The 17109-nt window shown below is 42.0% G+C and overlaps 1 protein-coding gene across 2 annotated transcripts in view; it reads right to left on the reverse strand.

Annotated features, from left to right (window-relative positions):
• Nucleotides 1-17109, reverse strand: part of STAT1 (signal transducer and activator of transcription 1) — a 42347-nt gene that overhangs the window by 21673 nt on the left and 3565 nt on the right. For both annotated transcript variants that reach the window (XM_079923870.1, XM_079923871.1), the window contains exons 4-10: nucleotides 16176-16320; nucleotides 9544-9642; nucleotides 6309-6398; nucleotides 5263-5341; nucleotides 4083-4174; nucleotides 3742-3893; nucleotides 1311-1469 (exon numbers count right to left, since the gene is read on the reverse strand). In XM_079923870.1, coding sequence (XP_079779996.1) covers nucleotides 1311-1469; nucleotides 3742-3893; nucleotides 4083-4174; nucleotides 5263-5341; nucleotides 6309-6398; nucleotides 9544-9642; nucleotides 16176-16320 — 816 coding nt within the window. The remainder of the gene's footprint in view (nucleotides 1-1310; nucleotides 1470-3741; nucleotides 3894-4082; nucleotides 4175-5262; nucleotides 5342-6308; nucleotides 6399-9543; nucleotides 9643-16175; nucleotides 16321-17109) is intronic.

The following is a 17109-nucleotide window of genomic DNA, read 5'->3' on the forward strand; positions in this document are numbered from 1 at the left end:
TTAAATTTAATTTAAAAAAAAATGAAATTTGCATTCTAAAACCCAAGTAAATGTCCTCGATTATTTCAAAATCCAACATCTAGGCATTCCTGTTTGGACATTAGCCACAGGGAACCAAAGACATTTTAATTACATTAGCATTTAAAAAATTGCAATATGGGGCTTCTTCCCTGGTGGCGCAGTGGTTGAGAGTCCGCCTGCCGATGCAGGGGACACGGGTTCGTGCCCCAGTCCGGGAAGATCCAACATGCCATGGAGCGGCTGGGCCCGTGAGCCATGGCCGCTGAGCCTGTGCGTCCGGAGCCTGTGCTCCGCAACGGGAGAGGCCACAACAGTGAGAGGCCCGCGGACCGCAAAAAAAAAAAAAAAAATTTACAATATGAATTCTACTTAGTGCCATTTGTTTACCTACTAAGCATATCTGAAACACCTACCCATGGGCAAGGTACTATGTAAGGCCCTGGTGGGGGAAGAAGATGACAAAGGCACATCTCTGTCTACTAGGACCTTTCAATTTACAACAAAGAAAACAGAAATACACAGACAATGATATAATAAAATCCAGAATGGGAGAAAAATAAAGAATGAACTATGCAGATCTGGAAGGGAGACAACATCTGCCTGGGAACTCTGGGAAGATTTCATGATGAGATATAAGGTGAAACGTTCAGGATGCAGTTTCGAAATGAGGTACAAGAGAAGAAAGCTCTGAGGCAGAGAAAATACTGTTGGGAGAGGAACGGAGAAGCAAATATCCAGGGTAGGCACGAAGTCAAGTCTGCCTGGAAATGAGGCATGTATAGAAGCTAATTCTGGAGTGGCTAGTGAGGGCCAGGCTGTGCAGGTGCGGCTTGGGTGACCGGATGCGGGGCTCCCCTGAGATCAGCAGGTGGCAAAAAACCTGATTGAACTGTGCTCTGGGAGAGCACAGGGTCACAGGGACAGGGAAGAAGGGGCTTGGGAGGGACCATTTGGGAGGCTACCACGCCAACAGGTCAATAGAGAGGATTTGAGAGCTTGAAATGTGATGAGACCATCGAATAGGAAAGAGAGGACAAATATCATCAGGTTAGACTAGACAGGTCTCGTCACAGACTGGCCACGGGGAAGGAGACTGGTAACCCGTCTAAACGGTCACAAGAATGACAGGCCAACGACATAAGCAAGGAATTCGGGAAGACCTGATTCGGGGAAGCCATAAAAAATTTTACATAACCTATTAAACCCTTCTAAATTATCTGAATTACCAGAAAAATTTTCCTCTGGGTAAAATAATTGCAAAAAGTGCAAAAACATCTCCCTCAAGTTACCTCTGAATGAGCTGCTGGAAGAGGCTGAAGGTGCGGTCCCATAACGCTTGTTTGTTTTTTGTGATAGGGTCATGTTCATAGGTGTATTTCTGTTCCAACTCCTCAAGCTTTTTAAGCTGCTGACGAACCTGCTGCAGACTCTCTGCCACTATGGTGAACCTGGGAAGGTACAAGCCACAGGGGTCTCCATCAGAAAGCAGCCTGGATTAAACAGAATCACGGAAACCAACAAGTACTTTTTACAGACAACACACGACGTTATCTGCCCAGCTCTGAAGTGCAGGGAGAAACAGAACAAACCTGATTTGTGTGAAAAAACTAATATGCATGAACGATTACAGCCCAGATTAAAACCTGCATCCCACTGAGATGGCCCTAAGGAGAGATGGGTAGGGGTGGAGGCTGCTAGGGAATCTGTGACTTCAATTGAGCTGTGAGATAATTGGGACCTAAAGGGACAGGGCAAAGGTGCAGGGGGGACAGAGGCAGGGGACACGACAAGGCAGATGCTGTGGGCAGTGATGTGTGGAGCAGTGAGGGGCCCCTGCAGATCTTTCTATCAGGGCAGTGACACTGTGCAGAGAGGAGCAAGAGAGCAGCCTGGACGCTGAGGAAGCAAGGCCAAGAGGGGATGCAGGCCGGGTTAGGAGGAGACGAGGGAACAGAGGTGACTGTGTCACTGAACTGAAAGGAGAAGGCAATGTGCGCAACCTAGACACTCAAAATATATGCATAAACTAAGGAGAAAACCTAGTGACTGCTTTCAGGTTCCTCCGTCCTGACAGGAAACCACCAAAGGCGATGCAGCCTCCGAGCCGCGTCAGGCTGTGGAAGTTCATTTTACTGGCCTGGAGGAATGACAGAAGAACCTCTATGCCCCAGTGAAAAACATCTCCTTCACTCGGTGTTTCCATTCCTTGAATCCAGTTCGAAGCACCAGGAGCACAGCCCATGGCCATGAAATGAGAGGCAGGGTAACGGTGGGTGGGTGAGTTCCAGAGGGATTCTAACCCGGTGATTCCCAACCTTGTTCAGGCCACGACACACAGGAAAATGCCAACAATCCTTGTACCACACAGCTGGGGGTCCTGAGGGGTGTTCACATCTCTGCAGGAGGCTCCTTGTGGCCTAAGGTGACCATGGGGGCCCCAGACAGCGGGGGGCTCGGAGGTCAGCATCTCACAAGGCTCACGGGGACACACTGGGCTGGGGAGCTCCATTCCTATCCACAAAAAACTGGGATATGGAATGGCAACTCACAGAATAAAAATAAATGGCTGACTATTGTGAATTTTTAAAAACAGCAATCCAGAAAGTAATCTCATGAGGTCTCTGGTCCTTGGGCCCTTCAGAACTGTTCCAGGCCACCCCCCGCTCCTACCCACTGATTCTACTGCTTCCATCCCCTCTGCTCAGTTCTGTCAGCCCTCCCCTGGACTACGCTAATAAACTCAGAGCAGACCAACTGGCCTTTCTGTCTCTATTCTATCCTCAGGCTTCAGCCAGAGTGACCTAAATAAAAAATCAGAGAAATGAACCTCCACTTAAATAAAAGGCCTGCCCGGCTCACCAGTATCCACTGGGTAAAATCCCGGTGTTCCCAGCACAGTATGGGAACCTCCGTGACCAGGCTCCAGCCTCTTGCCAGCTCCACTTTCTTCCTTCCCTCTCTGGCACCCGACTCTCTAGCCATCCAACATGAGAACTGCGGGCCCCAGCTCATGCCAGCCTCCCCTCCCCTCTGCCCCGTCCACACTCTTCTCCTTCCTGGTCTACATGAAGTTTTCCTATTCACTCTCGAATCCGTGCAAGACCACTTTGTCTCATTAATCTTTCCTGGTGACTCCTTCCTTCATCCTCCATGAACTCTGGACAGTCTCCGTTGGAGCCCTGGCAACCTTTCACTGAACAGTTATTACCACGCCCATCTCCCGCCTCCACACTGAGAGCTCCTTACTGGCAACGACCAAGAATCATTCACCTTGTGTCCCAGGTCCTAGCCCAGTGCCTGGCATACAGCATTTCATAAGTATTTACTAGAGGGATGCCTGAAATGTATGGCCCACAAACTATTATTTCACATAAGCCTGTAAAATGCCCTTTTGTTTTTAAAACCTTGGGACTCAAGTTGTTAACTGTGTTGTGTGATGACCATGTCACTGGTGTGTTGGCACAAATGACATGTCCCACGGTACACATACAGCAGGGAGAGGAGTCCTCCAAACCATGCAGAATGTGGCTGAACGTGGCCACAGGTGTGATTAACACTGTGCTTTTCAAGTGTTTCCAGGGCAAGAAGCAGTTGGACTACATCAAACTCTAAACCAAAGGTTTGACAGAGTCCATTCAACTAACACAGCTGGAACGTGCACTTTACGAGTTTATATGGTTAGCCAGTCAGCTGCCAGTGTTCTGCTTCGGAGAATCTTACCAGTTCTGCAGCTGATCAAGGCAAGCATTGGGGGGTCCCCCGATACAGGCACTCTGCTGTCTTCGCTTCCATTCCACAAGTTCATCATTAATCAGGGCTTTCTGGGTAAGTTCGGTGGCATTCAACAACTCTATTATTTTGTGAACTACTTCCTAAAGGGAGAGAAAGAGACAAAGCGAAATAAACTCATCTTTAATCACTGAATTTTATTCTTTCATCTCAACTGGGTTGCTCTAAGTGAAATGGTTATAAAAATAATTTTGCCTCTATTCCAAACTTCAAGTCCATTATTTACAGTCTGTGACAAAAGCGACATGTTATTCTGGAAAGTGAATCACTACCTTTCTCTTATTGTCAAGCATTAAATACATCTTCTGGAGTAACATCTGTTCCTGTTTCTGATCATTCTTTGCCACACCATTGGTTTCATGTTCTGTGAATTGGGAGAGACAGCAGATAAATATAAAAGAAGACAAAACCAACTGAAGCCAAGATTTACATCCATTTAGGAAAAATACGATCCAAACACTATCTGGAGATACGTCAAAGCTTGGTTTTTCTTCAATCATTGTTGAACAAAACGGTAAAAATGGCCTAAGTACAAAAACCGGATACACTGAAACAAAGTCCTTGTTTACAATGACTCACATAAACGGGAAACAGTACTGTCTGGTTCTTAAGGCACTGTCAGAATATTACCTAAATGAATATAAGTGACAAAATTCACAACCTCAGTTAAAAAATAATTGATACAAAGCATCTCTGTGGCTTGAAGCAGACAATTAGGAAACTGTAATTGAGGTTTCTTTCTCTCATACTTTTATTCAAATTCTTACTAATAATCTCTCCATTCTATCATGGTATCCTCCAAATGATTGCTAGGGTTCCAGCAGCACCCTGCTTGTTCTACACAATGCACACTTCTGGATTATTTTCAGTGGACGTCCTGTCATCATTAAAAACGAGCAACAACAACAAAATCCGAGCGAAACTGCTTTAAAACATGTGAAAAATGCTGAACTTCCCCTGTGGAGTATACACATGGAGCTGGAATATTTGGAGGAACTTCAGTTATTAGGGCAGGGGAACTCCACACACATATCCGTCTATGTCCATCAGTGGGCTAGGCACAGTAAGTAGAGTGAATAGCACGTAACCAGGATGTATTAACTGGGGGCGATTTTGCCCCCCAGGGATCGTTTGGCAATGTTTGGAGACAGTTTTGGTTGTCACCACTGGGGACCACCACCGGGGATAGTTCTACTGCCACCTGGTGGGCAGAAGTCACGGATGCTGCTAAACATCCTACAATGCACAGGACAACCCCCCAAACAGTTATCGGCCCCAAAATGTCAATAGTACTGAGGTTGAAAAACCCTGGCCTGGGTCACCAAGAAGCCAAGACTAGCAATTCAGAGTCTTAAAATGTTTGGTAAATATGAAGGAGTATCTGCCTTTGTTATCTAGTGTAGGTAGAAAAAATTACAGGCAATGGACACTGCTTTAAATGTTAACTCTTACCTCTGTTCTGCAAGGTTTTACATTTAAAGTCATATTCATCCTGTAAATCTTCTAGGGTCTTGATTTCATGCTCTATACACTACAAGTAAAGACAGAAACAAGTTTTCCACCATACTTAGGGCAAAGACTTTAGGAGACAGATTACTGGTACTATAGAACCCAGAAAACCATGGATGCAATCCTGCTCCCTCAAAGATGGATTAGACTTGCAAAATTCTAATCACACGTATGAAATAATTTATATCTCCTTAGCTAGTATATAATAACCTTTTTATGAAAGAAAATATATAGCTATTTCTGGACTGGGCCACTTGATGTCTACTTTAATGAAGTAGACCTGGAGTCTGGCAACATGCCGTCTGAAGCACAAAGTCAAGGCCGCGCTGGTGTGACCCAGAGGCCCACAGGAGAGCCGGCCCCTCAGCAGAAAGGCCGTTTCCACAGATACGGGCCCAGGGCAAGGCTGGACTCCTCACCCTTTCCCCCAAACAGCACCCACAGTGGAAGGGAGTGAACACATACCACCAAGGGCACCACCTCCATAAATGTCTGGGAAGTTTTATCTTAAAGTTATTGTGGATATTTTATTCTAATCAGAAATACATCAGAATTTCCTTGTTTGAGATGTTTTTGTTCCCCTTCCAAGTCTTAGAATAAAACAGGTGCTTGAGGAAGACCATGTTTATCCTAGGACTCTATGTAACCCCAGACACACCCCCATTTGAAAGGTACAGACATAAAGGGCTATTTAGAGCAGCAACAACTAGTTTACTGGGTGATAGGGCAAAGTCAACAGTTACTGCACAATCTTGCAAGGAAGGAAAAGATAAGCTCAATGTTTGCAAGTTGTAACAGGGGCCAAAAATGTCTATCTGCTCATTGGTTTCACCAATTTGTTTACTTAGGGTTTCGAACTTGAGCGAAACTTTTCTTCTCAACTACTTAAAAGCCTGAAATCAGTCACAATGCTTACACTAGAGCAATTGAAACCTTTTTTCCTCTACAGAAAGTTACAAAGAAGATGTATACATTTACTAAATACTCACCATAACTTTGTCCTTCACATTTCTGACTCTGCTGTCAAGCTCCTGCTGTTTGTCTAACATTACAGTGGTCTGAATATTCCCTGCCTGAGCCTGTAATGGAAGGTACACAGTTAACAGCCATTACTTCCTCTGTCCTATTTACCTGCTGGTTATGCTCCAAAGTCAAGTCTACCCCGTGCCCCACCTAACTCCCGGACCTTCCAAAACCTCCTGCAGGCCTCCCACATGAGTGTGCACAAGAAAAGCTCAGTTCCCAAGGCCCCGGAAAATACTGGCAAACTGTTAACAAGCCTACAGAAAGACCAGGTTCAGTTCATGCCTAAAATAAATAGTATTTCTGGAATTTTCCATTAGTTCATACAGTTGCATGGGACCACACAGGAAGTTATTTTAGTTTCTCAAATTCTGTAGACAACATTATTCTTATTAGCCCTGTACTCATTTGTCTCAAAGCCATGCAATTCAGTGTGGTCCCCAGACAAGCAGCATCTTACCACCCAGGAGCTTGTCGGAAATGCAGAATTTCAGGTCCTAATCTGATTACTGAATCAGAAACCCCATTTTGACAAGATTCCAGATAATGCAGAGGTATATCAAAATTGAACAGTACAGAGAAAGACAAATATCATATGATATCGCTTGTATGTAGAATCTAAAATAATGATGCAAATGAACTTATTTACAAAACAGAAATAGACTCACAGACATAGAAAGCAAATTTATGGTTACCAAAGGGGAAAGGTCGGGGGAGGGGTAAATTAGGAGTATGGGATTAACATATATAACTATATTTAAAACAGATAACAAGCAAGTACCTAAATGTATAACACAGGGAATTATACTCAATACCTTGTAATAACCTATAATGGAGAAGAATCTAAAAAAGTAAGTGTGGGTGTGCGTGTGTGTGTGTGTGTACATAACTGAATCACTTTGCTGTACACTTGAACACTTAAACTAACACATTGTAAATCAACTATATTTAAATAAAAATTAATTTTTAAAAAACATTAAAAAATTGAACAGTACTGCCATTAAGGACTTCAATGAATATCTGCTCCTATAAAGTAATAATGAATACCATCCCAGATGCAGTGGGTAGAGTTAGTCTTCATCCTTGACAGCCAGAAAACAATTTGTTATTTTTATCGGGATCACATTAAAATTATGAATTAACTGAGGGAAAGCCGATATATTTATGATGTCGTTTTTAATTCTTATGCTTCTAATGGCTTCCTCTTGTCAACTGCAATACCACTAATACAATGCTAAGCAGCAGTGGAAACAGTGGACATCCTTGCCGTGGTTCTGACTTACTGATGTTTTGTCCGTGAAGTAAGATACTGTTTTAGAAGCAGGAGATGTATATTTTAATGTTAAGGAGGTATCCATCAGCTCCTAGTTTACTGAATTTTTAAAAATCAGGGATGAGTGTTCGATTTTGTCATCCTTTTCAGCATCTTTTCGATACCCCCAGACATCCAGGACCTTCCCTCAAATCCCAGGAAGGTCTTCTTTCTCTTGCTTGCAGCTGGGCAGTCCACTAACCTCGTTCCAGGGGTTCACCAATAAGTCAGGTGCCCTCTGAGAGCCTTAAAATGAACCTCTCCCCAGGAACTTCACATTTTTAAAAGGAGGTCAAAAGCTGACATGCCTTTGAGACCAAAGCACCCGCAGGAGATGGGGCTGATCTGGGAGAGCAGAAATCACCTCCTGTGCCTCCCAGTGCTGACTCCGGGCCAAATGAGGAGAGAAATGCTTAGGTAGCAAGGTGGACAGTTCACTCTTCTGCCCATCTCTGCTCTTGACTGTCCTCCCAAGTCTATCTGAGATACAGGAGCAGCCCCTTGCATAATGCTGGTAAGATGAAAATCCCACAGGATAGTCAAAATTTCCTGCTGAAAGTCTCCCAGGTGCATGCCATACTGAAGAAGGCACACCCCTCTCAGAGGAGCCAATGCAGCCAGCTTTTCCTCCTGACAGACACCTTTGCTCGCTAGGCTGGGTCCAGGATGAACTAGCCAGTCTGAGTTTAGAACAAATAATATGTATCTTTAAGTGCTCAGTGCAGCAAGGTGCTTTCAGCGTGACAGGGAGACAGGAACTAAATGCCCAGGGAAGCAGCAGATTCACAAGGACTGGGGCAAATGCTCAGAAAGTGCACGGAAAATGGCATTCAGTGCCACTACTTAAATTCTCTCTCCACCCCCCACCTCCCAATCTCACAGCACACTTTGTTAGCTATTCGTTAGAGAAATGCACATAGGACGCATTCCACTGAGTACTCTGGCCTTTTCCCTGTCATACTGGAATGGTCTCAGCCAGAGTAACTCATACCGTAGTGGTTTCACAACCGTCTGCCTGCTGGGTAGCTCCCACCACCCCATCAATGAAAGGCATGAATCAATGCCATGGCAACTTCAAAAAACTGCTGAACCCTAATCACCAGGACGGTCTGTATTAGGATTAGTAAAGTCATGATAAAAAAGCCTTGGTACTAGTATAACTCTGACTCATTCACTGTTTGGTTGTCTCAGATATCTAATAGGTATCTCGGTTCTATTGAAAACAAAGCTGCTGATTTTCCCATCAACCCATTCTTCTCCAAAAACTATTGTGCCCTGCAAAAGCCTTACTCCTGTCCCTTCCCTGTCTTCCCCAGCTCAGTAAACAGTATCTCTAAGAAACGCAAGTCACAAATCAGACTCACCCTCTACTCTTGGCTCCTTCTCACTCTCACATCTGATCCTTCAGTATAAGCCCTACTGGTACCACATCCAGAACATAACGGAATCTGTCCACTTCTTCCCACCTCCACTGACTGCACCTCTACCTCAGGTACTTCCCCTCCGCTCCTTCAGTCTGCTGCAAGAGCCCACTGTCTTCTGCTTCCTTTCCTGCCCCAGCACCCCAGAGGTGTCCCTGACCCTGATCTAAAGAAACAACCTGACACTCCACTACTGTCCACACAGTATCCTGCTTTACTATCTTCATAGCAACAATCACTATCTGAAAAGATTTTGTTTTGTGTTGTCTCCCTCCCTCACTAGGATGACTTCCATTAGATTGGGGTCCTTTCAAAATCTCTACATCTGTTTTCCCCCACTTCTTGGGGCTAAAAAATCAGAGGGCCAGTCACCATTGCCCTGAAACAGGGCCTCAGTAGTACATGCTGGATGAATGAATGAGTTTTTATTTCTTTATTATCCTTTGTGTTCAATTAGGAAAAAAGTACCTGATTGAATCTCTGGGCATTTTCCAAGATCTTTCTTTCCTCCTTCAGACAGTTACAGATGATCATAGACATCTGTATTGGGTCTTCCTGAAAATTATCCTAGACAATGGGTTGTTAGAATAAAAATAAATTAAATTTCAGAATGTTTAAACCATTGTGTATTATACATTGAAATGAGTTTGTTCATATCCATTAAGAAACCTCACCCTAGTCAGCTCTGCCCACCACCAGTCCCTCCCATCAGGAAACTTACACAAGCCTCTTAGATGGCTCATCCACCAGAGGGCAGACAGCAGAAGCAGGAAGAACTACAATCCTGCAGCCTATGGACACCTTTGGACACCACATTCACAGAAAGATAGACAAGATGAAAAGGCAGAGGGCTATGTACCAGATGAAGGAACAAGATAAAACCCCAGAAAAACAACTAAATGAAATGGAGATAGGCAACCTTCCAGAAAAAGAATTCAGAATAATGATAGTGAAGATGATCCAGGACCTCGGAAAAAGAATGGAGGCAAAGATTGAGAAGATGCAAGAAATATTCAACAAAGATCTAGAAGAATTAAAGAACAAACAAACAGAGAGGAACAATACAATAACTGAAATGAAAACTACACCAGAAGGAATCAATAGGAGAATAACTGAGGCAGAAGAACGCATAAGTGACCTGGAAGACAGAATGGTGGAATTCACTGCTGCAGAACAGAATAAAGAAAAAAGAATGAAAAGAAATGAAGACAGCCTGAGAGACCTCTGGGACAACATTAAATGCAACAACATTCGCATTATAGGGGTCCCAGAAGGAGAAGAGAGAGAGAAATGACCAGAGAAAACATTTGAACAGATTATAGCCCAAAACTTCCCTAACATGGGAAAGGAAATAGCCACCCAAGTCCAGGAAGCGCAGAGAGTCCCATACAGGATAAACCCAAGGAGAAACATGCTGAGACACATAGTAATCAAGTTGGCAAAAATTAAAGACAAAGAAAAATTATTGAAAGCAGCAAGGGAAAAACAACAAATAACATACGAGGGAACTCCCATAAGGTTAACAGCTGATTTCTCAGCAGAAACTCTACAAGCCAGAAGGGAGTGGCATGATATACGTAAAGTGATGAAAGGGAAGAACCTACAACCAAGATTACTCTACCCAGCAAGGATCTCATTCAGATTCAATGGAGAAATCAAAAGCTTTACAGAGAAACAAAAGCTAAGAGAATTCAGCACCACCAAACCAGCTCTACAACAAATGCTAAAGGAACTTCTCTAAGTGGGATACAACAGAAGAAAAGGACCTACCAAAACAAACCCAAAACAATTCATAAAATGGTCATAGGAACATACATATCGATAATTACCTTAAACGTGAATGGATTAAATGCTCCAACCAAAAGACAGGCTCGCTGGATGGATACAAAAACAAGACCCATATATATGCTGTCTACAAGAGACCCACTTCAGACCTAGGGACACATACAGACTGAAAGTGAGGGGATGGAAAAAGATATTCCATGCAAATGGAAATCAAAAGAAAGCTGGAGTAGCAATACTCATATCAGATAAAATAGACTTTAAAATAAAGAATGTTACAAGAGACAAGGAAGGACACTACAAAATGATCAAAGGATCAATCCAAGAAGAAGATATAACAATTATAAATATATATGCACCCAACATAGGAGCACCTCAATACATAAGGCAACTGCTAACAGCTATAAAAGAGGAAATCAACAGTAACACAATAACAGTGGGGGATTTTAACACCTCACTTACACCAATGGACAGATCATCCAAAATGAAAATAAATAAGGAAACAGAAACTTTAAATAACACAACAGACCAGATAGATTTAATTGATATTTATAGGACATTCCATCCAAAAACCGCAGATTACAGTTTGTTCTCAAGTGTGCATGGAACATTCTCCAGGATAGATCACATCTTGGGTCACAAATCAAGCCTCACTAAATTTAAGAAAACTGAAATCATATCAAGCATCTTTTCTGACCACAACGTTATGAGATTAGAAATGAATTACAGTGAAAAAACTGTAAAAAATACAAACACATGGAGGCTAAACAGTATGGTACTATATAACCAAGAGATCACTGAAGAAATCAAAGAGGAAATCAAAAAATACCTAGAGACAAATGACAATGAAAACATGATGATCCAAAACCTATGGGATGCAGCAAAAGCAGTTCTAAGAGGTAAGTTTATAGCTATACAAGCCTACCTCAAGAAACAACAAACATCTCAAATAAACAATCTAACCTTACACCTAAAGGAACTAGAGAAAGAAGAACAAACAAAACCCATAGTTAGCAGAAGGAAAGAAATCATTAAGATCAGAGCAGAAATAAATGAAATAAAACAAAGAAAACAATAGCAAAGATCAATAAAACTAAAAGCTGGTTCTTTGAGAAGGTAAACAAAACTGATAAACCATTAGCCAGACTCATCAAGAAAAAGAGGGAGAGGACTCAAATCAATAGAATTGGAAATGAAAAAGGAGAAGTTACAACAGACACCGCCGAAATACACAGCATCCTAAGAGACTACTACAAGCTCTATGCCAGTAAAATGGATAACCTGCAAGAAATGCACAAATTCTTAGAAAGGTATAACCTTCCAAGACTGAACCAAGAAGAAATAGAAAATATGAACAGACCAATCACAAGTAATGAAGTTGAAACTGTGATTAAAGATCTTCCAACAAACAAAAGTCCAGGACCAGATGGCTTCACAGGTGAATTCCATCAAACATTTAGACAAGAGTTAACACCCATCCTTCTCAAACTCTTCCAAAAAACTGCAGAGGAAGGAACACTCCCAAACTCATTCTATGAGGCCACCATCACCCTGATACCAAAACCAGACAAAGATACTACAAAAAGAAAATTACAGACCAATATCACTGATGAATATAGATGCAAAAATCCTCAACAAAATACTAGCAAACAGAATCCAACAGCACAGTAAAAGGATCATACACCATGATCAAGTGGGATTTATCCCAGGGATGTAAGGATTTTTAAATATATGCAAATCAATCAATGTGATACACCATATTAACAAACTGAAGAATAAAAACCATATGATGATCTCAATAGATGCAGAAAAAGCTTTTGACAAAATTCAACACCGATTTATGATAAAAAACTCTCCAGGGCTTCCCTGGTGGCGCAGTGGTTGAGAGTCCGCCTGCCGATGCAGGGGACACGGGTTCGTGCCCCAGTCCGGGAAGATCCCACATGCCACGGAGCGGCTGGGCCCGTGAGCCATGGCCGCTGAGCCTGCACATCCGGAGCCTGTGCTCCGCAACGGGAGAGGCCACGGCAGTGAGAGGCCCACGTACTGCAAAAAACAAAAAACAAACTCTCCAGAAAGTGGGCATAGAGGAAACCGACCTCAACATAATAAAGGCCATATATGATAAACCCACAGCAAACATCATTCTCAATGGTGAAAAACTGAAAGCATTTCCTCTAAGATCAGGAACAAGACAAGGAGGTCCACTCTCACCGCTATTATTCAACATAGTTTTGGAAGCCCTAGCCACAGCAATCAGAGGAGAAAAAGAAATAAAAGGAATAGAAATTGGAAAAGAAGAAGTAACACTGTCACTGTTTGCAAATGACATGATACTATACATAAAGAATCGTAAAGATGCCACCAGAAAACTACTAGAGCTAATCAATTAATTTGGTAAAGTTGCAGGATACAAAATTAATGCACAGAAATCTCTTGCATTCCTATACACTAATGATGAAAAATCTGAAGGAAACACTCCCATTTACCATTGCAGCAAAAAGAATAAAATACCTAGGAATATACCTACCTAGGGAGACAAAAGACCTGTATGCAGAAAACTATAAGATACTGATGAAAGAAATTAAAGATGATACAAACAGATGGAGAGATATTCCATGTTCTTGGATTGGAAGAATATTGTGAAAATGACTCTACTACCCAAAGCAATCTACAGATACAATGCAATCCCTATCAAATTACCAATGGCATTTTTTACAGAACTAGAACAAAAAATCTTAAAATTTGTATGGAGACACAAAAGACCCCAAATCGCTAAAGCAGTCTTGAGGGAAAAAAGCGGAGCTGGAGGAATCAGACTCCCTGACTTCAGACTATACTACAAAGCTACAGTAATGAAGATAATATGGTACTGGCACAAAAACAGAAATATAGATCAATAGAACAGGACAGAAAGCCCAGATATAAACCCACACACCTATGGTCAACTAATCTATGACAAAGGAGGCAAGGATATACAATGGAGAAAAGACAGTCTCTTCAATAAGTGGTGATGGGAAAACTGGACAGTTACATGTAAAAGAGTGAAATTAGAACCCTCCCTAACACAATATACAAAAATAAACTCAAAATGGATTCGAGACCTAAATGTAAGACTGGACACTATAAAACTCTTAGAGGAAAACATAGGAAGAACACTCTTTGACATAAATCACAGCAAGATCTTTTTTGATTCACCTCCTAGAGTAATGGAAATAAAAACAAAAATAAACAAATGGGACCTAATGAAACTTAAAAGCTATTGCACAGCAAAGGAAACCATAAACAAGACGAAAAGACAACCCTCAGAATGGGAGAAAATATTTGCAAATGAATCAACGGACAAAGGATTAATCTCCAAAATATATAAACAGCTCACGCAGCTCAATATTAAAGAAATAAACAAGCCAATCCAGAAATGGGCAGAAGACCTAAATAGACATTTCTCCAAAGAAGACATACAGATGGCCAAGAAACACATGAAAAGCTGCTCAACATCACTAATTATTAGAGAAATGCAAATCAAAACTACAATGAGGTATTACCTCATACCAGTTAGAATGGGCATCATCAGAAAATCTACAAACAACAGAGGGTGTAGAGAAAAGGGAACCCTCTTGCACTGTTGGTGGGAATACAAATTGATACAGTCACTATGGAGAACAGTATGGAGGTTCCTTAAAAAACTAAAAATAGAATTACCATATGATCCAGCAATCCCACTACTGGGCACATACCCAGAGAAAACCATATTACAAAAAGACACATGCACCCCAATGTTCATTGCAGCACTATTTACAATAGCCAGGTCATGGAAGCAACCTAAATGCCCATCGACAGACGAATGGATAAAGAAGATGTGGTACACATATACAATGGAACACTCAGCCAGGAAAAGAAACGAAATTGGGTCATTTGTAGAGATGTGGATGAATCTAGAGACTGTCATACAGAGTGAAGTAAGTCAGAAAGAGAAAAACAAATATCGTATATTAACGCATGCATGTGGAACCCAGAAAAATGGTACAGATGAACCGGTTTGCAGGGCAGAAGTTGAGACGCAGATGTAGAGAACAAACGTATGGACACCAAGGGGGTAAAGCTGCGGGGGGGTGGGGATGGTGGTGTGATGAACTGGGTGATTGGGATTGACATGTATACACCGATGTGTATAAAACTGATGACTAATTAGAACCTGCTGTATAAAAAAATAAATAAAATTCAAAACTTCAAAAAAAAAAGAATGCAATCTCCCCTTTAACCAACATGTACTAGTTTATTATATACTTTTATGCTCTGCAGTGAGTTGGTACATTTCCAAAGGCAGTGACTATACTTTAATTATCTTTAGTAGTGAAAGGAAATAGCTGCATATATGACAATGTGGAGTCTTTAAGTTTTATGTACTTACTGAGTTCAATAAAATAAATACCAGCTTTAAAGGAAAAAAAAAGAAAAGGAAAGCTCATCCTGAACTTATTAAGTTCTACATAAGCTATTTTTTTTTTTTTTTTGTGGTACGCGGGACTCTCACTGTTGTGGCCTCTCCCGTTGCGGAGCACAGGCTCCGGATGCGCAGGCTCAGCGGCCATGACTCATGGGCCCAGCCGCTCCGCGGCATGTGGGGTCTTCCCGGACGGCGGCACGAACCTGTGTCCCCTGCATCGGCAGGCGGACTCTCAACCACTGCGCCACCAGGGAAGCCCCACTTGTTTTTTTAATCAAGAAATAATTTAGGTACCTGCGCTTAATTGGACAGTTAAAGCAGCTTTTGTCATAGTTCTTAAAAAGAATAGTTTGATTTTATCAGAAATAGCTTATGTAGGGCTTCCCTGGTGGCACAGTGGTGGAGAGTCTGCTGCCGATGCAGGGGACACGGGTTCGTGCCCCGGTCCGGGAAGATCCTACATGCCGCGGAGCGGCTGGGCCCATGAGTCATGGCCGCTGAGCCTGCGCATCCGGAGCCTGTGCTCCGCAACGGGAGAGGCCACAACAGTGAGAGGTCCGCATACCGCAAAAAAAAAAAAAAAAAAAAAAATCAACGGCTTTTAATAAGACAAGATCATAGCATTGAATTTCTCTCAGAATTACTTACGTCTAAGTGATAACCTTCAGCCTGAATACTCCTTATGTGTTTACAAAATGAATTGATATTTTACTTCTGCTATAAAATATTAGCTACATAACGGTAGTTTATTTATAGTGTCTGTACTTTTCTAAATACCAATGAGTTTGTGCTCAATAGTATTTGCTGAATGAAAAAAATTCTTACGTAAACATGGAAACATTTCAACTTAAACGCAAAAACCATGTCATACCTGAAGATTACGCTTGCTTTTCCTTATGTTATGCTGCAACAAAAAATTATTCTCCAAAGAAAAGCGACTGTATTGATCATCCAGCTGCGACAGGAGGTCGTGAAAACGGATGGTAGCAAATGAAACATCATTGGCGGCATGCTCCCTAGGAGATACAAAATTTACACATTTCGTTTAGATACTACTTTAAAACGACAAAATAAACACTGCTTTCCATGTTGAAATGACTAAAAATAATTTAAAGTGTTTTCTTGGGTTTTATTTCCTTCTTTTGAAACTGCCATTGCTATTAGCAGCAGTTTGTACAATGTTTTTATTATATACAATTAGCATGAAAAATTCGGGCTTCCCTGGTGGCGCAGGGGTTGAGAGTCCGCCTGCCAATGCAGGGGATGCGGGTTCGTGCCCCGGTCCGGGAGGATCCCACATGCCGCGGAGCAGCTGGGCCCGTGAGCCATGGCCGCTGAGCCTGCGCGTCCGGAGCCTGTGCTCCGCAACGGGAGAGACCACAGCAGTGGGAGGCCTGCGTACCGCAAAAAAAAAAAAAAAAAATTCTAGCACTCCAAGACTGTGCACCAAACTGTTAATGGCGATTATCTCTGGAGGCAAAAAATCAACAGGGGCCTTCACTTTCTACGTCAAATACTTTCATAACATTTGAAATATTTGCAATGAGCAAACAATAAATCGTAAAATAGAACATATACCAGTTTTAAGAGATATTTCCTTAATTTTTCTTTACTTTCTTCATACTTCTAATCAGTGTTCTACCAAAACTTGGCTTTAATTATTACTTTTAACTTACTTCTTTCTATAACCTGGATCCTAACTTGGAAATAATTGGTGTCAGCATTATCTAACTTGTGCAAAGCATTTAGAAGGATGTATAATTAAATCGACAAATACATAAAATTAATGACTAATGCATTTAGCT

The sequence above is a fragment of the Stenella coeruleoalba genome (genome assembly GCF_951394435.1).
Source record: "Stenella coeruleoalba genome assembly, chromosome: 6".
Lineage (NCBI taxonomy): Eukaryota > Metazoa > Chordata > Mammalia > Artiodactyla > Delphinidae > Stenella > Stenella coeruleoalba.